At 33.0% G+C, this 20,423-nt stretch overlaps 5 protein-coding genes across 8 annotated transcripts; all 5 read left to right on the forward strand.

The window, feature by feature from the left end:
* Positions 1–2,533: 2,533 nt before the first annotated feature.
* Positions 2,534–6,121, forward strand: LOC110605545 (B3 domain-containing transcription factor VRN1). 2 transcript variants are annotated; one of them, XM_021744168.2, is made up of 5 exons: positions 2,535–2,785; positions 4,480–4,846; positions 4,964–5,149; positions 5,223–5,422; positions 5,517–6,121. In XM_021744168.2, the coding sequence occupies exons 1-5, from the start codon at positions 2,726–2,728 to the stop codon at positions 5,784–5,786; spliced, it is 1,083 nt and encodes a 360-aa protein (XP_021599860.1). In that variant the 5' UTR covers positions 2,535–2,725; the 3' UTR covers positions 5,787–6,121. The 2 variants fall into 2 exon arrangements, with proteins under 2 accessions (XP_021599859.1, XP_021599860.1); XM_021744167.2 differs by having other exon boundaries at positions 2,534–2,785; positions 4,480–5,149.
* Positions 6,122–7,647: 1,526 nt separating this feature from the next.
* On the forward strand, positions 7,648–10,550 carry LOC110604800 (B3 domain-containing transcription factor VRN1). Of its 3 annotated transcripts, none has more exons than XM_021743107.2 (6): positions 7,648–8,080; positions 8,317–8,557; positions 8,808–9,474; positions 9,548–9,726; positions 9,817–10,086; positions 10,278–10,550. In XM_021743107.2, exons 2-5 carry the CDS (start codon positions 8,438–8,440, stop codon positions 10,075–10,077), a joined length of 1,227 nt encoding a protein of 408 aa, XP_021598799.1. In that variant the 5' UTR covers positions 7,648–8,080; positions 8,317–8,437; the 3' UTR covers positions 10,078–10,086; positions 10,278–10,550. The 3 variants fall into 3 exon arrangements, 2 of the variants coding, with proteins under 2 accessions (XP_021598799.1, XP_043808268.1); XM_043952333.1 differs by having other exon boundaries at positions 8,323–8,557; XR_002486299.2 differs by lacking the exon at positions 7,648–8,080 and having other exon boundaries at positions 8,103–8,557; positions 9,817–10,149.
* Positions 10,551–12,092: 1,542 nt separating this feature from the next.
* On the forward strand, positions 12,093–13,932 carry LOC110604979 (xanthotoxin 5-hydroxylase CYP82C4). Its single transcript, XM_021743259.2, has 2 exons — positions 12,093–13,120; positions 13,203–13,932. Exons 1-2 carry the CDS (start codon positions 12,131–12,133, stop codon positions 13,827–13,829), a joined length of 1,617 nt encoding a protein of 538 aa, XP_021598951.1. The 5' UTR covers positions 12,093–12,130; the 3' UTR covers positions 13,830–13,932.
* Positions 13,933–16,160: 2,228 nt separating this feature from the next.
* On the forward strand, positions 16,161–18,058 carry LOC110604432 (cytochrome P450 CYP82D47-like). Its single transcript, XM_043952838.1, has 2 exons — positions 16,161–17,171; positions 17,296–18,058. The coding sequence occupies exons 1-2, from the start codon at positions 16,221–16,223 to the stop codon at positions 17,836–17,838; spliced, it is 1,494 nt and encodes a 497-aa protein (XP_043808773.1). The 5' UTR covers positions 16,161–16,220; the 3' UTR covers positions 17,839–18,058.
* Positions 18,059–18,461: 403 nt separating this feature from the next.
* LOC110604433 (DPH3 homolog) lies at positions 18,462–19,078 on the forward strand. The gene has a single exon (XM_021742590.2). It carries the CDS (start codon positions 18,563–18,565, stop codon positions 18,821–18,823), a length of 261 nt encoding a protein of 86 aa, XP_021598282.1. The 5' UTR covers positions 18,462–18,562; the 3' UTR covers positions 18,824–19,078.
* The last annotated feature ends 1,345 nt before the right edge of the window (positions 19,079–20,423 follow it).

Here is a 20,423-nt window from a genome sequence, read left to right on the forward strand (position 1 = left end):
TTTTATGAAGTCTCGTCCTGTTATTTAAAGGACGAGTTTTGGCGAAGAACAAAAACCTACAATGTCTGGGTCTTCTTTTTCACAGGTAGGACTGCGTATCATTTTATTAGACTCTTATCACATGACTCTATCTTAAAGCGACAACTCGTGACTTATTTTGAGCGATCATTGGGTTATATCAGAGGTCTCCAAACTTGTCTTTGATTCTTCAGATTCGAAAATGACAGTTGTTTTCACAATCTTGGTCACGTAGCACATCTAGATTTGTCTTCCAGCTCGCGTCGCTTTGTTTGCTTCTGATCATAAATGATGATAGTCTTGTTCCTCGAGTTGCATTCAAAATCTGCAGTCAAAACCGTCATGTAAAAGCCCTTGTTCTCCTCCAAATACCATTTTTCCTCACAACTGACCTTTGTGCTTTAGAAAAGACTCGACCACTCCTCTTTTCCATTCACACACTTCCTTACTCAAGGTAATTCCTATTTATTTTTGGAAAACCCTTGTTCTCCTTCAAACACGCTAGGACTAGGTGCTCGAAAACTCTCTAGGGCTGGTTAGGGCAAGAGAAAACTCAAAAACTCGTCAAGACATTACTATATCACTCGAATCAATTTTGGACAGAAGATAAATAAGATCTTGGATCGGACTGGTTGGTATGGCAAGTAAGAAGAAAGTGAGGACTTAGTTCGACGAACTGAACTAAGGCCGCACAGTTTCACTTGAGACAGTTGATATGATTTACACTCTAGACCGTGACATATTTAATGATCAGGCCATTGTTAGGTTATCTGCAAGGCTAACGACCAGGTGTTAATCTTGGTTAATAAAATTCTCAAGTCATAATCATATGATCGAGTGTTAAGTTCGGTTTGTTATTTTTAATTTATTTCATAGCTACAAGACAATTGTCATTTATAGGCAAGAGCAGACAAAGTGATGCGAGTATAGAAGACTAATCCAAACAAGCCATATGCCCGAGATCATAAAGACAACTGTCACCTTCGAATCTAAAGAATTGAAGACTAGCGAGGGACTTCTAATATTACACAATAATCGCCTAAAGAAGGTCATGTACTGGCACTTGAAGACAGAACTACGTGGTAAGGATCTGATCAAATGATGCCCAGTGAAAAAAAGATCCAGATACTTCAAGTCGACTTCAGTTCGGTTTTTCGTCAAGACTTAGCCTCCCCTGAAAAGGTTACGTCTTCACAGAAAGTTACTGTTGGTGATTACAATCTAGCAAACCCCCTTTATGTCTGTAATCATAGAATTTCTAACTAATTAGCTGACAAGATCCCTTATCAACGAGTCGACCATATTATTATCGAATTCTCAAGTAATATTATAATTAATTTCGTCCTCTTACAGTATAAAAACCAACGGTCACAAAAATAAAATTATGCAATTCTTACACACCTACTTTTAATTTCTAAGCATTCCTTATACTCGTCTTATTTCCAATTTACTGACTTGAGCGTTGGAGTGACTATTGTAAACACTAACTACCTCACGTTTTTTTTTTTTACAGGATTGACCAATAACAACGCAACTTTATTTTTCAGTTATATCGTGAACTAAACACAACAGTATATTTTGATTTTTTTTAAAAAAAATCAAATCATTTGCATATGAAAATAAAATTAAATAAAATTAAATTAAAATATTGTAATTTATTTTTTTAATATAATTCAAATTATTTTTTTTATCTTAAGTAAATTAAATAAAAATAACATTCATTTCAATATAATAATTCTACAATATAAAAAATAACATAAACATCTTTAAAATACACCAACACGTTAAGAATATATTAAAAACATATATATTTTGAAATTTAAAATATATAAGTTAATTACTCTATATTTGTTTATGGGTTAGTTTACTTAAAAATTAGAAAACAGGCTAGATAAGAAATATTTTTTTTATAATAAATCAAATTATTTAAAAAATCAAATCAAATTAAAGCATAAAAAATAATTTAAATTGATTCAAATCAAATTATGCACTTTCCTATTATTGGTTGATATTAATCTCATGTACTTCATAGTCTGACTTACATTATCAATTAATTATTCAAATTATAAAATCACATCATATATTATAAAATTTACTAAAATTTAATCACATATATTTAATTAATTTATAAATATTATTATAAAATTATGCGAGTTATTTATAATTATAATAATTATTTTTTATTGCTCATATACACTTATATCTGAAAATATAAAAAAATTATCATATATGTTAATATAAAAGAAATAAATGATTTTTTTTTAAAAAATGCCATATGATTAGTGAAAAAAAAAGAAAGAAGATATTAGCGTGTGAAAATAAATGCCTCAAACGAAGAAAGTACAACCAAGTACAAGCAAGAAGATATCCTTTGATCATTAGTCCGAAAAAAGGAAAAAACAAAAATAAAATCCCAGTATATGAGTTGGCCATTCGAGTTCTAATTGAGTCATAGCGTTTTCATCACTGGGTCAGCTCAACTCGTTTTTTTTAGGTCAAGTGGAGTTTATTTTTAAGGCACTGTTTGACTAAACCAGTAGTGGAGGGGAGAAAGAAGGGAGGAAAGAGAGGAGAAATAGATCTGAAAACCAAAGAAATTCTCTTTCAATTAGAGGTCTTATCATTGTATCATGATCTAATTGACCAACTCTCTCCCCCTCTCTCTCTCATATAATACCCACAAATACTAAAAACCCAAATCCCCAATATGCCTAGACCTTACTTCCACAAGCTAATTCTCTCAAATACCATTAGAGACAAGAAACTGGTAACAACAATCTATTATCTTCACTTCTTTCCTTCTTCCTTTCTTTCTTTCCTTCTTTTCGTATGAATTCTATACTTTCGCCTGATAGTTTTTTTTTAGATGCTTTTGAGTATGGAGGTGTATTTGTTTGTTTTTAATTGTATGTGGGATTTTGATGACGCTTAAAATTTGAAAGGCAAAGTGTATTTGCCATGGACCCAAATAATTTTTTGGTGAATTGAGTCAGATATTTTGGTAATGAGTGAAAGGGTAGGCAAAAATTATGTTTTCTTTTTTTTTTTTTCATAGTTCTGTTATTTATGTTTCTTTATGTATCCGATGGAAATCCCAATTTTTGTTTTATTTTCTAAGCTAAGCAATGCTAACAGGAATATGGGTTTCAGGATGGTTTCCTCACTTCTCTTTCTTAATCTGGTTTTCTTTTTGTTGAGTGAATGAAGAGTATTCTACCATCTTAGTGTAATAGCTGACAATTCACGGGTTTATGTTTGTTTTGTTCAACTTTTCCATTTTGTGGCTAGGAATTGAGACAATAATTCAGTACATAGTGTTGATAATAAGCTTGGCTGGCTGCTAGTGCTAGGACTTTATTTGCTGTTCCTCTCTTGAATGTCTCTTCTCGATGACAGAAGTTCAGATGTTATGTTAGCCACTTGGTTACGCTACCAAATATTGGCGTAATTCATCAGTTTCCTTGGCTGTTATACCAGACATGATAAATCTGGCATCACAATTGCATTAAATGTACTCAGTTGGGTCAGTTATCGTGATTCTCATTCTATACTACTTGGATCTCTTGGTAAAATTTTACAAGAAGAAGAAATTTTGGGTTGTTTCATTATGCATCTGTTATGCTTTAGGTTATGTAATAAAGATGGACAGATAGTTTTTAGTATCATGTCCTTTGGACAAAGCACCTTCTCTAGATTCCATTCTCCAATTCGCACAAGGATGTACATGTTCATGAAGCTCTGAATATCTAGTCCCTTGTGGATTATTTTTGCACATCTTTTCAAATGTAATTTGACCATTTACAGAATTATCATGTGGCAAAGCTAGTGGAAAAATTGGAAAAAATTTAATATATGTAAGAGTAGAAGAATTACTGAGAATCATCTAGTTCTGCAGTTAACAATGTTCTCTGTCATTTGGTGCATCTTATATTCTATTTCATGACAGTTAGAAAATACTATTGTTAAATCCTACTGTTTAGTGTCATTTTTTATGTTAGAATAGTAATAATCCATAAAAAATACCATTAATTTTATTACTACTTGAACTTTGAAGTTTTTGTGAAGCATTTATGGCTTTTGTATAATTTTGGCAATAATGATTGTTGTGACTGGTAAATGACAGGTTGTGATTCCTTTTACTTACATGGGTATTGTTATCTTCTTTGCCCTGCTTTTCTTTTGAACATCCTTGGTTCTTGGAAGAAGTCCAACCATTTTAAATTGCCTTGTGTTCTGCTTCAAAATATTAACCTGTTCACATGTGCTAATATATGGGTACATCTCATAAATTATCCTATATCACTTTTTTATGCTTTATACTATATGGCCATGGATACAACAATTCTATGGTTCTATTGCTTTGCAACTTTTTAACAGATCATTTTGAGATATATTTTGTCTTCTGCATTATTGAGTCCGAGCCTAATTTTTTTTTCCTTCTAATTCTTTTTTAACCTGCAGAGGATCCCTGATAATTTTGTCAAAAAATTTGGAAATGACTTATCCGCTTTTGGGAGACTCAGTGTTCCAGGTGGTCCTGTGTGGCCTGTAGGATTAATAAAAGCCGATGACAAATTTTGGTTTCATGAAGGATGGCAGGAATTTATGGAGCGTTACTCAATACGTGTAGGGTACTTTTTGGTCTTCAGATATGAAGGGCATGCAGTTTTTACTGTTCATATATTCAATTTATCTGCTTCTGAGATAAACTATCAATCCAATGCTCTAAGTGGCAGAAGATTTCTTGCCTTTGAAGAGATGGGAGATGATGACTTCGTTGAATACTTGAGCTCCTCATCTCCATACTTGCTTCCTAATTCTTTGAAAAGTAAGGTTCTTGATGAACGTCTTGATCAAATGACAATTAACAAAAGTTACAATCCTCCAGCATTGCAGAATTTGTTCCATGAGTCTAAACTTAACTACATAAATTGGTCTGGTGAAGGGAACGTGCTCTTATCGAAGGGTGATAGTATTTCACAAGTGACAAATCAAGCTACGCGAGATGTTGGTGTTCAGTTTAATGCAATCGAGATGAAAAACTATGCTGATGATGTGAAATTTTATGTTCCAGATGGAGAAATACAAAAGCCTAAAAAACAGGGAAGGAAAAAGCGGAAAATTGATCCTAGTAAGTGAAGTTGTTTCTTCTCATAGCCTTGTTAGTGAAAATCCTTACATTTATTGATTCAACAAAACTGCAGATGAGCAGCAACCACCAGCTTCACAAGAAGATGAAGCTGAAATGCGCTTTAGATTTTATGAGAGTGCTTCAGCAAGAAAGCGAACTGTGACTGCTGAAGAAAGAGAAAGGGCAATAAATGCAGCTAAAGCATTTGAGCCTATTAATCCTTTTTGTAGGGTCGTCCTGCGGCCATCTTACTTATACAGGGGTTGCATTATGGTGAATCATTAACTATAATGGCAATATTCATTGTTTCATTTTCATTTTACACCATATTATACTTAGTATAAAATGCGTCCTTTTCTCTATGCAGTATTTGCCGTCTTGCTTTGCTGAGAAGAATCTGAATGGGGTTTCAGGATTCATTAAACTCCAGTTGTGTGATGGGAAACAGTGGCCTGTCAGATGCCTTTATAGGGGAGGTAGAGCTAAATTAAGCCAAGGGTGGTATGAATTCACATTGGAGAATAATTTGGGGGAAGGAGATGTTTGTATTTTTGAGCTGATGAGATCAAGGGATATTGTGCTGAAAGTTACTGTATTTCGTGTTCTTGAAAGCGCTGGACTTGTGAACCGACCTTGACAACAAAATATCAGCTTCAGTTAAACTAGACAGAATCTGCTGGCTGGTAAATTTCCAAGTTAAGAAACTTTGTCAAGTAATTCTCCTTTTCTGGGTGATTGTCTATGCTCTGGTTTTCTTCTTATGGTATTTAATTCTTGTTTGATGTCTATATAACTTTTCAGCTTTCATAGCAAACTAGTGGAACTTTCCATTGTTAGATGTTTCAATAGATAGTTTTGTGGCTTTACTAGGGCTGTAAATAGAATGTTCAGTCAAGTGATATTTTTAACTAGACCACAGCAGATTTCAGGCATAATTTATCAGTATGGTTGATGTTGCAGTTATTATTGTTATTTGGTTTACTCATGTTTAGGTTTTCTTTTTTTTCTTTCTGTTTCCTTGTCGAGATATTCATGTTTAGGTTGCTGCTGCAGTTCTGTGACTTTGAGACTTCTGTTAGAATAACTTGTAGTGCTTGTTTGACATGGTTTACTGGGAAAATATGATAATGAAAACTAATTGGTTTCCTTTGTGGGTTGGTATTATAATTTCAAGTTTTGGAACTAATACCCACATTGGATTTAAATACCTAAATTATTAATAAAAAAATTTACTATTTAATCTTTATGTACAGTAAAACTCATTGGCTGGTTCTGCAGCTTTAAAAAATATACTAAAATGGTCCTGAAATTTTGCAATATTTACTCGTTAGGTCTTCCATTAATCTTGTTTTACTATATAGCCGATTGGAATTCACCCGCTGAAGCTTCACAGATATATCATACGGTTTGAGGATAACGATAATCATTACATCATCAGAGGTTCGTGGGCAGCTCAAAACTCGGAAAATATCAGCCTCTTAGATAAATAAATTTTAATTTATGTTAATATTCCAACACGTTTCATTACTTCGATTATCAGCTAAATCACTTCTATTGCAACCTTGAGCTAATAATATGTCAAAATGAGTCTGCTTCTCATCTCAGGCTCTAACCCACTTCTTCTGTTCTGTACTCATATTCCCTCACCTTGTTTCCAAGCTCGGAATAAATATCATTTTTACCTTTAAATTTTAGAGCAACAATCAATTTTGATGAAATTTAGTTTTTAGCTAAATTTATTTAAATCCTAAAATCAAATTTACTCATTTTGCAAAAAAAAAAAAGATTTTAATAATAAAATAATAATTTTTATATTTTAATATTATAAAAATTATTGAACGATAAATATTATTTTTTTCGTTCTTATTTTTGTTTATTTTAAAAGTATTATTTATTTTTTTTATATTATATAATATAGAAATGAACTATTATAATACTATTTAATTTTATTTTATTTTAAAATAATATTTTATTAATTATTATTTTTTAATTAAGTATTTAAATATATCTTAATATTTAATAAAATTTAATAAAAAAATTATTTATTTTTAATATATGTAAAAAAATAAAGTAAATAAAAATTATAGAAAGTAGTTTTTTTAAAGATATTTAAAGATATTTAAAAAAATATTTGTAATCCTGAATTTCTAATGAACTTTTTTTAATTAAAAAAGTAATTTATAACATCGTAGTTTCTATTAATTTTAATATTAAATAATTTAATTTTATTATTTTAATAATAAATAATTTAATTTTTAAAATTTTATTATTTCTATTAAAATTTACTGTTAAATTATAATAATTTAGTTATTAAAATTTTAATATTTACAGTAAATTAATTCTTTAATTTAAATTGATTTTCTTAATTCAGAGATGATATTCTAAATTACCCATAAAAAAGAAAGGTAATTTTTTTGAAATTATTATTACTTAAAGAAGGATTAGATTGAACTTTTCTTTAAATGCAGGTAAAGAAAAAAAGATTGAACTTTCCTTACTTATTTTAGCAGGTTAACCAAAGGCCCAATTGCCATAGAAGGCAAAGATTGAAGCTATCCTCTCCGCTTCTTGTCTCAAGAACTCTATTTTTTGCTGAGAAGAGTTGCCGCCTGCCTTCTTTATATTTTTTTTTCTTGATTTTTCAATAAATATGTATGAATGATCTATAATTTTTTTTTCCATGGATTTAATTACCTTCTACTCCTATTGGAGATTTTAGCCTGTTATGGCTTTTACTTTCCACTTCCCTTCTTCATAGACCCACTCCTCCAGTTGAACAACGGGGCTTCATCGTAACCTTCGTCCGCCTCAGTTTATGTTGGTGGGCTGGTGGCCTCAGAAACCTCATCAATGCTTGAAGGAGATGGACGATTGTTTTTTGTAAGGAAAGAAAGACAAGAACCCACGGGTTTCCTTGCTTATATCCAATTGGTAAAGAGAGGTTTCCACGATGTTAAAATTTAATCATTTTTAATAATAAACTGAAGTTAAGAGCTGACATGAAATATCTAAAAAATTTAGGGTGTGCAAGTGCAAATTATCCAGTAAATGCCTGGAAGAAATTCTATGCTGACACATAATTATTTTAAGTTAATTAATTATTAATCCATTACGACCAAAATGCGGAATTTCAGTTGGTTTTCTATTTCACATTAAAGAAATCACAGTTGCAGTGTAATTTTCCAATGCCTGGAGCCTGAAGTTCACACTCACTTAAGGAGAAACTTTCCTCCAAGGACACAGAGCAGTGTTGACTTGATTAGGAGTAACCAAGCTTAGGAATCATCAATGCCTAGCCCAAGTGAAATGGAACCCAACGCCAATCGTCGTCTCCGGTGGCTGCCGGAGAGACCTTCTCAGCATTTCTTCAAGATAATCCTTCCCAGTACCATCCATGAAAAAAAGCTGGTAAAAATTCTTACTTTTGTTTAAATTCATGTACCCATATGTTGCTTCTTCAGCTTGCAAATCATAAAGCAAATTAGAAAGATGCAATATTTTGTTTTATATTTTCAACTCTTGCATGCAAGAATCCCAGTTAATTGAGACCATTTTCTTGGTAACCAAACAGGAAGTCTGAAAAAAAACGTGGTTATTGGTTTTGAATAGAGTGCATTAACTGCAATTAATTAATCTAACTTCATTGAATTACCTGTAGAGGATTCCAAATAAATTTGTGAGCAAATTTGGGGATGAACTTTCTGATTTTGCTAATATCATCGTCCCCAATGGTTGTGCTTGGAAAGTGAGATTAACAAAAGATCAGAAAGGCATTTGGTTTGATGATGGTTGGCAAAATTTTGTAGACCATTATTCGATCAACAGTGGATACTTTCTGGTCTTTGGATACAGAGGTTTCTCCAATTTTAGCATTGTGATACTTGATGTGAGTGCCAGTGAAATTGAGTATCCACAAAACGATGACGGATCTATCTATGGTGAGAAATGCTTGGTCCATCATCAGATTGAAATGGAGAACAATAACTCTATCTTAGATTCTACACTTCCATCCCCTCATAGTTCTTCTCTGAAAAGCAATGTTTGTGGGGTAAGTGAAACAAAAGGAGAATCCGGCAGAAGGTATACTCCACTGAAGAATCGTGGGAGGAAGAAGCGATTTGAAGCTGTTCCTTCAATGGGGAGCCCATATTTTAAGAACATTTATAACAGAAGGAGCAAAAAAATTAAGATGGAAGAGCTGCTTGAGATAGAAAGTGTTGATGCTAATGAATCAGGGAGAGGGAAATTCGACAAATTCGCAATTTCTAACTCACATGGGCCCTTGGTTGAAACCAATGACAGCACAAAATCCGAAGTTGAGCTTGGTAAGCATTTTCCTGTTTTTACATATTCTTCCTTTAGAATGCTGCTTTTTAGAGCCTCCAAACTTTAATTCAGGAGAAAATGAGTTGCTGGCTAAATGTGAAGAAGATGTGGAAATTATAACCAGCGAAATGTTTGGGTTCAAGAAGACATTCCCAGAAAGTGAGAAGGCAATTGAGGCTGCTAGAAAATTCAAGCCTAAATGTCCATCTTTCATGGTTGTTTTGCGGCAATATAATTTCAATAATATGCTGGTATGTCTTCATATAAAATAAGCCGATGACGAAGATTCAGTTATGCCTTTGAAATAAGTTTAACTGATATCTGCTGCTGTTCTTTTGCAGTATGTGCCGTCTCGATTCGCTAAAACTTATTTAAATAGATTTCACAAGCACATTAAACTTCAGGGTTCTGATGGAAAAGAGTGGATAGTGCTTCTTCTTTGGAAATCATGGGGACGGGTGGACTTTGGCAAGGGATGGAACGCGTTTTGCAGGGAGAATAATTTGCAGGGAGGAGAAGTCTGTGTCTTTGAGCTGATAAAGAGTGATGTGCTGAAAGTTTCTCTGTTTGGTGCAGTCCAAGATGTCAAGCCTGAGAACTGATTGCTTTATGTAAGAACCACATCTTTTAGTAGCTGATATTTGATATGCAACAACACCTTATAAGCCTGTGAGGTATACAGACAGTTCTTAGTATGAATTTGTTGCAAGTTCCATTCTGTTGGCTTCCTCTCTAGAATGTATCAGGTACATAAGATTTTTTATAACTGCATCTTACTGGCATTGTTTCATTTTTAATGCAGCATCGAAGAGCGACATACGATGAAGAAAATCTTCTCAACAATAAAATATCTCATCAACTCCAACACAAGAATCCTGGCAGTTGTTGTTTTTCTGGGTTACATTTTGTAATGCATATCAGTAGTTTGAAGCTAAGGAATGCCTTCCGAATTGAAATGCTGGCTAGAAGGTGAATACATGTAAAGTTTTTAGTTTTTTTTTTCCCCTCAATGTATGTGAGATAAAAAAAACTTTGCAAGTGATGACAGTATAAAAATGATCAAATCAGGCATGAATGCAGGTGTATATATATATATATTAATATATTAATATCTTTCATTGTAAATACCGTATCCACAGCCACAGATCTATCTACAGTCGCAATTCAACTCATAAAATTCTTTATGAGGATTAATGGCTATTTTCCATGCTAAATTTCAACAACAGTATTAGCAGATCAGAGCTTGTTTTTCATTTACAACAATATTTGTATCATGATTAGATTATGTATTTGTTTAACCAATAAATTCAGCCTGTGTAATCAGTTTATGCTAAGTGCTTTTTAGTCTTTCTTTCCCATATAATGTTTCCTCATCTATCAGTGCATTTTAATTCATTTGCAGTAGTGCATTTGATGTGAGATTGCAATAATCTCAAATCTCTGTGCCATACTCTGTCGGTTGGCCTTCAATCATTGTATGGGTTTCGGCTGCCCTTAGCTAGTGGGATTGGGTGTTCAGCTTTATTTTCCCTTGGATCATCTTGCTTTGTGCATTGGAATGTTGAGAGAGCTACTGTCAAGCCTTTACCTATGTTATAATTTGATTTGGCTTATAAACACCCATTTACGCTTTTGGCATGAATGATTTTATAAAAAAAAAAAATTTAATAAATTTTTATAAAATTATTTATAATTTTATTTATATATAATAAAAAAATTTTAAGTTAAAAAATTTTAAATTTTTTTATTTTAAACAAAAATTTTACAACAAAAAATTCAATTAAATTGAATTCTTAGAAAATTATTGATTCCAACTGGAGAGAATATGAAGCTGCAAATTAAAATACAATTTTAATAACACTGAGCAATATGAATTTAAACTTTGCATTCATTCTAAGTGAATCCTCAATTGAAAATGAATGTGTTAATTATCACTTACACGGTTTTACTCATAAGTCCCCTATCCGATAAACAACAAACTTGTCATCAACTAGATTTAACCATTAACTTAATATTTATTCAATTTTATTGTTTGAAGATGAACAAATAAATAAGTAACATGCCATAATAAATAAATAAGATAAATAAAATAAATACAAGCAAAATTAAATTAGTATGAATTTTAATTTCATATAGATCTCTAATAAAGAGTTACTTATTAATTTTTGCCTAAAAAGTTTGGACTTATCAATAGTAATAGAAAATTGATACAATCTCTAGTAATAGGAAATTGATACGATATATATTATCAGTAAACAAGAAAAAAAAAAGTTTATTTTTTATTATTTTTATATAACTAATCTTGCACTGATTCCGCAAAATATCGAAAGTTTAATGGAGAAAACCTCCAATATTTAAATTAGTAAGAGATTTAAAGGTACATGTAGAAGTAATAAAATAATAAAATAAGTAAAGATAAAATAATGAAATAAAGACTTTTTTGTTATAAGTTTTATCTAATTTGGATTACAGATTTGTTTTTTAGTGGGGCTATCGATTTTGGGCGATTTTAAAGAATCTTGTAGCAATGTCAATAATTTATTATGTAACAGTAATTAGATTATAATTAATAAATCGTAATGGATGACGTCGATTTGGATATAAATTTGATCCGACTCTAGAACACCCCTGGCAAGCACCAACTTGTTCAATCAAATGATGGACATGAACGTTTTCTCTGCTACAGCAAGAACCATGAAATTATCTTTTTCTCTGCAAGAAATCGCTTTGTTTACCCTTCTTCTTGCTATAATCCCTCTCTTCCTAGCCATAAAATATGCCAAAAACAAGAAAAATGGCAAGACGCCTCCGCCTGAGGCAGCAGGATCTTGGCCTATTATTGGTCACCTACATCTTCTTGGTGGAGCAAAGCGGCTACTGCACCGAACATTTGGGTCCATGGCCGATGAGCTTGGGCCAATTTTCTCTCTACGTCTCGGAATTCATCGAGCACTTGTAGTGAGCAACTGGGAAGTAGCAAAGGAATGTTTCACAACAAATGACAAGGTCTTTCCTACGCGTCCAAAATCCATGGCAGTGAAAATCATGGGCTATGATCATGCCATGCTTGGCTTTGTACCGTATGGGCAGTACTGGCGTGACTTGAGGAAGCTAGCCGTGGTTGAACTCCTCTCAAACCGCCGGCTTGAGTTGCTCAGGCATGTCAGAGATACAGAAACTAACTTCTTTATGAAAAAATTGTATCAGGAAGCGGCAAAGAATGGTGGACATATTGTAGTAGAAATGAAGGAAAGATTTGGGGACTTGGCTGTGAACATAATAGCAAAAATGATTTCAGGGAAGCGATACTTCAGTGGTAGTAATGCAATCAAAGATGAAGATTCAAGGCAGTTCTGTAAGGCTATAAAGGATTTCTTTTATCTAGCCGGGTTGTTCTTGGCTTCTGATAGCATCCCATTTCTGGGTTGGTTTTATTTCGTCAAGGGATACGTTGGTGAAATGAAGAAGACAGCTAAAGAGCTGGATGAAGTGTTAGAGAGGTGGCTAAAGGAGCATAAAGAGAAGAGGCTCAAAGGAGTCATCAAGGAGGAGGAGCAAGATTTCATCCATGTTATGCTTTCTCTCATGGATGAAGGCGAGATCTCTGCTAAAGAAGCTGATAATATCATCAAAGGCACTTGCCTCGTCAGTATTAGTTTTTAACTCAAAATTAGTAACTGTGGCACTCTTACATGAATAATTGATTTAGAATTCAAATTGAATGCAGAGTCTTATTTTAGGGAGCAATGATACCACTGTGGCAACTCTTACATGGGCACTATCTCTGCTGTTAAACAACCCCGGAATTCTTAAAAAAGCTCAAGATGAGCTTGACATCCAAGTAGGGAAGCACCAACAAGTGGAGGAGCCACATGTAAAGAATCTAGCATACTTGCAAGCTATTGTCAAGGAAACATTGAGACTGTACCCAGCCACTCCGGTCTCAGTACCAAGGGAAGCCATGGAGGACTGCATCATAGCCAGCTTCCACATCCCAGCAGGCACACGACTTTATCTTAACCTGTGGAAGTTGCACCGTGACCCCAGCATTTGGACAAATCCTTTGGAGTTTCAGCCTGAGAGGTTCCTGAATGAGCATGCTAGTTTAGATGTGAGGGGTCGGGATTTTGAATACTTGCCATTTGGATCTGGTAGAAGAATGTGTCCAGGAGTATCGTTTGCTGTTCAGGTTCTGAGCCTGACACTGGCTCGACTGCTTCATGGTTTTGAATTGATGAGTGTATCTGATAGTCCAGTTGATATGAGTGAGAGTCCTGGAGTAATATGCCATAAAGCGACGCCGTTGGAGGTTGCCTTCACCCCAAGATTACCTTTTATTCTCTATGAAGGTTGAGTAGCAATGGAATCTAGACACGTCAGCTTGTAGCAGGAAAGCATCTGCACTGAAAAACCTTTGTTCTTCAGCAGACATGAACACAGATTTAAGATAGAAGTAACCTAAATCACTAATAATTAATAATTATATTTGCATTGCATTGCAATTAATTTAAAAAATAAAAATTTTATATAATTTATTTAATTTTTTTTATAAAATAAATCATGCTAAATAAAAAGAAAATACAGAGGCCTTAATTTTTTTTTTCCAAAAAAAAGATGCATTGATCGACCAGGACAAAGAAAAAAATTACAAATTTTATCAAAGGATTATGGAAAAAAAACTAATTAAGCATTCCTTAATTAAAAAATGAGTAACTTAATTTGTTTCTTTTCCTATTTCCATGGTAGAAATTAATAGAATAACACTTAACGGCTAGTGGAATAGAATCTGCAAGGCCTTAAATTGGCTTATTAAAAATTATTTTATTTAACTAAAATAAAAAATCATTTTAATTTTGAAACTGAAGAAAAAAAAAAAAGCTAGCGTTAAAATGGTTGCTAGGTGGTCGGAGCTTAAAAAGAAAACAGCTTAATTTCTTGTCCAGTGTGTTAATTTCTTCATCTTCTTTCTTCTTTTTCTTTTTCTTCTTCTTCCTAGTAGATATCAGACTTAAAATGTGGTTAAGCCATTTATTTTATTGAAAATATTTTATTTAAAAATAATTCTTATATATTTTGTACATTGAGAACCGCTGAATCTCGCTATTCCGGTCTGAAACCTGACCCACGATAAGAGCTCTTTATCTGAAAACCCTTAAACCTTCCAAATGAATCAGGTCCAGCCCACTCAACTTTAAAATCAGACTCTCTCTAAGTTTTTCAATTAGGCCGGCCCAACTCTTTCGGTCCTAAGAGCAGACCTCCTTTGAGCTCCAGCCCTAATCTCACTCTCCAGTCCAGCCCGGAAGAGAAAAGGTAGGCTTTGTGTTAATATGTTGAATGTATATCTCGGTGGGTCCATCCGCATGCATACCAGGAGAGAATTAAATAGCCGTTATGCATGAAACAGATATATGATATTTTCGTACGTCCGTATTAGTATGGCAGAGACAGGTGGCCCAACAACAGTGAGGCCGAATGAAAATTTTAAATTTATTTTACAAAAATAGTCAATAAATGTTGAGGTAAAAGTAAAGCTACTCAAAGTTAAGCTTTTAAATTGTGTTCGATTGAAAAAACATTTTCTTGAATTTATATTAGTAATGTCTCACTTAAAAATATTTAAAATTTTTTTTTTAGAGTTAACTTTTTAAAGTAAATTAGTTATATTTTATTATTTATATTATTTTTTTATAATAGTATTTTATTATTTAATAAGTAAATATAAAAAATTATTCTACTTATCATTTAGTATTTATAATTACTAATTATATTTTTTTAATATTTATATTCTTTTATTTTTTTATAAATTTATAAATTTATTAATATATAAATCCTCCTTATTATCACTTTTTGCTATACGCATCAATTTATTATATTCATAATATATTGTTAATTATCTGTGGTCTTTTAAAATATGTAATTAATTTATTGGTTTAAAAATAAGTTATATTTTCTATTGTTAATTTATTGGAAAGATATTAATTTTTATTAATTTGCTATAATTATATTAATATTTAACTAATATTTATTTATATTTATTTATTATTTTATATTTAATAACTAATCCTATATGTTTTTATTTTAAATTATTATATAAATAATTAATTATTAATAATTAATATTTAACGGTTAATAATCGATGAAAATGAGTGGCTGTTATTAAAATAATTAATAATTATTTAAATCACTAATATAGCTTATATAAGTATTATAATTATTAAAACAGAGATAATTTTGACCACATGTAACGTTCTAGTAGCATCCACTGGTTCAATCAAAACAGAAATGGGGACATAATTTTCACGAGTCCACATTTGCAAGGCACCGACAAATTATTAAGAGTTTCTGATGTTCCACTATATTATCAGAATAAAAAAAATTACAACAAATAATTTAAAAAATAAGATTATTTATTAAATTCACATGATAATTATTTATTTCGATAATAAATATATTTAAATAAATTTAAAAAATTTTAAATTTTATTCTTTTATTTTAATTTTTATTTAAAAAAATAATTATAATATATAAAAATTGAAATTAAATTTAAATTTATTGAATTTTAAAATTTTTAAATAGATATTATTAATTTAATATGCCATTTGGTGAGATGATGTATCTAAAACATTCAATAATTTGTGGACACTTCCTATTAAAAGGAATCTTACAAAAAAAAAACAAAAAACAAAAAAAAAAAAAAAACAAAAAGAAAAAGCTGGACATTTTCTCTGGTGCAGCAAGAACCATGACATTATTTTTCTGTATCGAAGAAATCGCTTTGCTTGCCCTTCTTCTTGCTTTTATTCCGCTCTTCCTGGCTATAAAATATGCCAAAAACAAGAAAAATGGCAAGACACCTCCGCCTGAGGCAGCAGGATCTTGGCCTATTATTGGTCACCTGCATCTTCTTGGTGGAGCAAAGCAGCTACCGCACAGAACACTCGGGTGCTTGGCCGATGAGCTTGGGCCAATCTTCTCTATACGTCTTGGAATTCATCGAGTACTTGTAGTGAGCAACTGGGAAGTAGCAAAGGAATGTTTCACAACAAATGACAAGGTCTTTCCTACACGTCCAAAATCCTTGGCAGTGAAAATCATGGGCTATGATCATGCGATGCTTGGCTTTGCACCTTATGGGCAGTACTGGCGTGATGTGAGGAAGCTAGCCGTCGTTGAACTCCTCTCAAACCGCCGGCTTGAGTTGCTCAGGCATGTCAGAGATACTGAAACTAACTTCTTTATTAAAAAATTGTATCAGGAAGCAGTAAAGAATGGTGGACATGCTGTAGTGGAAATGAAGGAAAGATTTGGGGAGTTGGCTATGAACATAATAGCAAAAATGGTTTCTGGGAAGCGATACTTTAGTGGTAATAATGGAATTAAAGGTGAAGATTCAAGGCAATTCTGTAAGGCTTTAGAGGATTTCATGTATCTAACTGGGTTGTTCTTGGCTTCTGATACAATCCCATTTCTGGGTTGGTTGGATTTGGTAAAGGGACATGTTGGTGAGATGAAGAGAACAGCTAAGGAGCTAGATGAAGTGTTAGGGAGGTGGGTGAAGCAGCATAGAGAGAAGAGGATCAAAGGAGTCATCAAGGAGGAGGAGCAAGATTTCATCCATGTTATGCTTTCTGTCATGGATGATGGCGAGATCTCTGCTAATGAAGCTGACAAAATCATCAAGGGTACTTGCCTGGTAAGTAATTTGATTGTCACATGAATAAAGGGATATGTTGATTGTCACATGAATAATTTGACTTATAATTCAAATTTAATCCCTAGCTGGTAAGAAGTTAACAGATATGTGGTTTATACTGCAGAGTCTTATTTTAGGGGGCAATGATACCACAGTGGTCACTCTTATATGGGCACTATCTTTGCTATTAAACAATCCCAGAGTTCTTAAAAAGGCTCAAGATGAGCTTGACATCCAAGTAGGGAAGCACCAACAAGTGAAGGAGTCGCATGTAAAGAACCTCGTGTACTTGCAAGCTGTTGTCAAGGAGACATTGAGACTATACCCAGCCACTCCACTCTCAGTGCCAAGGGAAGCCATGGAGGATTGCATCATAGCCGGCTTCCACATCCCAGCAGGCACTCGACTTTTTGTTAACCTGTGGAAGTTACACCGTGACCCAAGCATTTGGACTAATCCTTTGGAATTTCAGCCTGAGAGGTTCCTGAATGAGCATGCCAGTTTGGATGTGAGGGGTCAGGATTTTGAATACTTACCATTTGGATCTGGTAGAAGAATGTGTCCAGGAGTGTCATTTGCCCTCCAGGTTTTGAACCTGACACTGGCTCGACTGCTTCATGGGTTTGAATTGCGGACTGTATCTGATAGTCCAGTTGATATGAATTAGAGTCCTGGATTAACAAACCTTAAAGCAACACCATTGGAGGTTGCCTTGAGCCCAAGATTACCTTTCATGCTCTATGAAGGTTAAGTAGCATAGGAGGCATAGCCAAGCCTCTGTATAATCATATTCATTGTCCAAGAAACGTAAGTGTACTCAGATATGTGAGAGAAACCTTGTATTGGTTTGGGCCTCTTAATAGCTGTTGTACTTTTAAAAAACAAAATCTTCCAATTATTTCTGATTGATAAATTATGTATTTAAATTTAGATTTTATAATTATAATTTGAGATATAGATATATAGAACTTTTATTTTAAACTAGATATATGGTACATCTAGAAAACCAAGTTTTAAAACAATTGAAAAATATATATATATTATTTCACACAATCCACATCATAGATCATAAAATATTTATCACTAGTCTATATCATCACAACATAAGGGGTTTCTTCAAGAAAAACAAATGAGGGGGTAAAATTCTCAAAAAGAAAAATCAGGGGGTGTAATTGTAAATTAGTAAAAGCCGAAGCCCCATCTTCACAAAAGCGATTATTCTGGAGAATAGAACCCGTATCCATGTGGGCAAAAATACAATCGAATCGAATCTACCAAACCGGTCCATAAAATCTCATAGCCGGCTCTTATTCTTTCTTTCCCTAATCAAATAATATACAGAGACATCGCCGAATTTGTTTCGCCGAAAGAAACCGAAGGGCACCGAGACGATGTCGTACGACGACGTGGAGATAGAAGACATGGAATGGAACGAAGAGCTCAAATCATACACTTACCCGTGCCCTTGCGGCGACCTATTTCAAATCACCAAGGAAGATCTCCGCCTCGGCGAGGAAATCGCTCGGTGTCCTAGCTGCTCCCTCTACATCACTGTCATTTACAACATCGAAGACTTCATCGGCAGCGACGACAAATCAAAAAATAAGAAAAATCTCGAGCCTGCAAAGCAGCAGCCTGTCGTAGTCGCTTGAATCATAAATTCGAGGTTTTACTTTTTAATTATTGGACTCGAGAGGTTAGCTGCTCAGAGTTATAATTTTGTTTCTTTTTCCTGAGGAGAGTTACTGTTATGGGTCTCTATATTCTCCATGATTGTATTCTTTTGGATTTCTTAGCGTTAGGGGTATACTTTGAGTGTTGTAAGGATACTAAATGAGAAAAGTTTGATGTTTTGTATGAAACACGATTGAATTTAGTTTGAAACCGAGAAATTCAATGTTTTGGTACCTGGATTTTCCCCAATTTATATTATTTGCATCGCGTTTTGGTTGCTTTTATTTATGTGTTCTCTGAGTTAATTGGTTCAATTGCTTTCCATGTTAGGCTAAAAGTACTTTACTAGTGGCTTAATAAGGTTCTTTGCTATGTGAAGTTGCATTTTTTTTCAGTTTGCGGAGATTAGTATTGTCGCTGGTTTTTTATGTGAAGCTTAACCTGTGACTGCTAGAGCTATATTTAACAAATGAGCAAGAATAATCAGAGGATGCATAGTAAATAGAAATCAAGAGGAAAAGAGCAATGGAAGTAATTTTTCATTCTGTTTTCCAAAAGAACTAAAAGTGCTCCATAAAAAAAAAACATGGGAAACGAAATAACAAATCCATAACAAACGGTTTGTGGTGGTGCAATGTAAGTTGGATCATCATAGATATTTTGCTCACTTTTTGCGGAACTTAAAAGTGTTAAATAAGAAGAACCTTGGAAGACTGACAGACTTAGATTTAAAAGGAAAAACTTCTCGTGAAACACAACATTCCGAGAGACAAAAAAATGAATGAATGCCAAGATCATAGAGTTTGTAACCTTTCACATTGGAGGGGTACCTGATGAAACAAATTTTGTCCTATGCAAAACACAAGCAACCAAAGACTCATAAACTATTGTAGTATGGAGTTTTATTAAAGAAAAATTCATATGGGCTTCTATTATCCAAGATTGGGGTAGGTATTCTGTTTATCAAATAAGTGGCTATAAGAACAGTTTCTCTTCAGAACTTTAGAGGCAAAACAGTTTCTCTTCAGAACTTTAGAGGCAAAGACGCTTGAAATATGAGAGATCTAGCTACTACCAACAAATGCTGATATATTTCCTCTCTACAACAGCATTTTGTCGTGGTGTTTCAACACAGCTGAGCTGATGAGTGATGCCATTATTAGCAAAGAAATTATCAAGTTGAAACTTGGGTCCATTATCGATTCTGATGCATCGAATATTACGGGAGAATTGTGTTTAAACATAAGCAAGAAATTTTGGAACAAGGTGTGAGATTTCAGATTTATTTTTCATTAAGAATGTCCATGTTACTCTATTGAAATCATCAACTACTGTAAGGAAATAATGGTAACTAGTCAAAGATGAATTTGAATAAAGACTCCAAATATCCATATGTATCAATTCAAAAGGGATAGAACTATCTTTTACATGAACAGAAAATGGTAATTTTCGTTGTTTAGCCAAAGAGAAAATTTCAAAAATATCATGTAATGGCTTAACATTCTGATCAAGTTTATATATATATTGTAATCTATCATTAGCAATATGGCATCGCCTAAAATGCCAAAAATCAAAAGC

Source organism: Manihot esculenta, chromosome 17, assembly GCF_001659605.2.
Source record: "Manihot esculenta cultivar AM560-2 chromosome 17, M.esculenta_v8, whole genome shotgun sequence".
NCBI classification, from domain to species: Eukaryota; Viridiplantae; Streptophyta; class Magnoliopsida; order Malpighiales; family Euphorbiaceae; genus Manihot; species Manihot esculenta.

Coding starts and splice junctions, on each gene's coding strand:
- LOC110604979 (XM_021743259.2), top strand. CDS start 12,131: ATGATGGACATGAACGTTTTCTCTGCTACAGCAAGAACCATGAAATTA. Junction 13,121..13,202: donor TCATCAAAGGCACTTGCCTC/GTCAGTATTAGT, acceptor AATTGAATGCAG/AGTCTTATTTTAGGGAGCAA.
- LOC110604800 (XM_021743107.2), top strand. CDS start 8,438: ATGCCTAGCCCAAGTGAAATGGAACCCAACGCCAATCGTCGTCTCCGG. Junction 8,558..8,807: donor CCATCCATGAAAAAAAGCTG/GTAAAAATTCTT, acceptor AATTACCTGTAG/AGGATTCCAAATAAATTTGT. Junction 9,727..9,816: donor ATAATTTCAATAATATGCTG/GTATGTCTTCAT, acceptor GTTCTTTTGCAG/TATGTGCCGTCTCGATTCGC.
- LOC110605545 (XM_021744167.2), top strand. CDS start 2,726: ATGCCTAGACCTTACTTCCACAAGCTAATTCTCTCAAATACCATTAGA. Junction 2,786..4,479: donor CCATTAGAGACAAGAAACTG/GTAACAACAATC, acceptor TTTAACCTGCAG/AGGATCCCTGATAATTTTGT. Junction 5,150..5,222: donor AAAGCGGAAAATTGATCCTA/GTAAGTGAAGTT, acceptor ACAAAACTGCAG/ATGAGCAGCAACCACCAGCT.
- LOC110604433 (XM_021742590.2), top strand. CDS start 18,563: ATGTCGTACGACGACGTGGAGATAGAAGACATGGAATGGAACGAAGAG.
- LOC110604432 (XM_043952838.1), top strand. CDS start 16,221: ATGACATTATTTTTCTGTATCGAAGAAATCGCTTTGCTTGCCCTTCTT. Junction 17,172..17,295: donor TCATCAAGGGTACTTGCCTG/GTAAGTAATTTG, acceptor TTTATACTGCAG/AGTCTTATTTTAGGGGGCAA.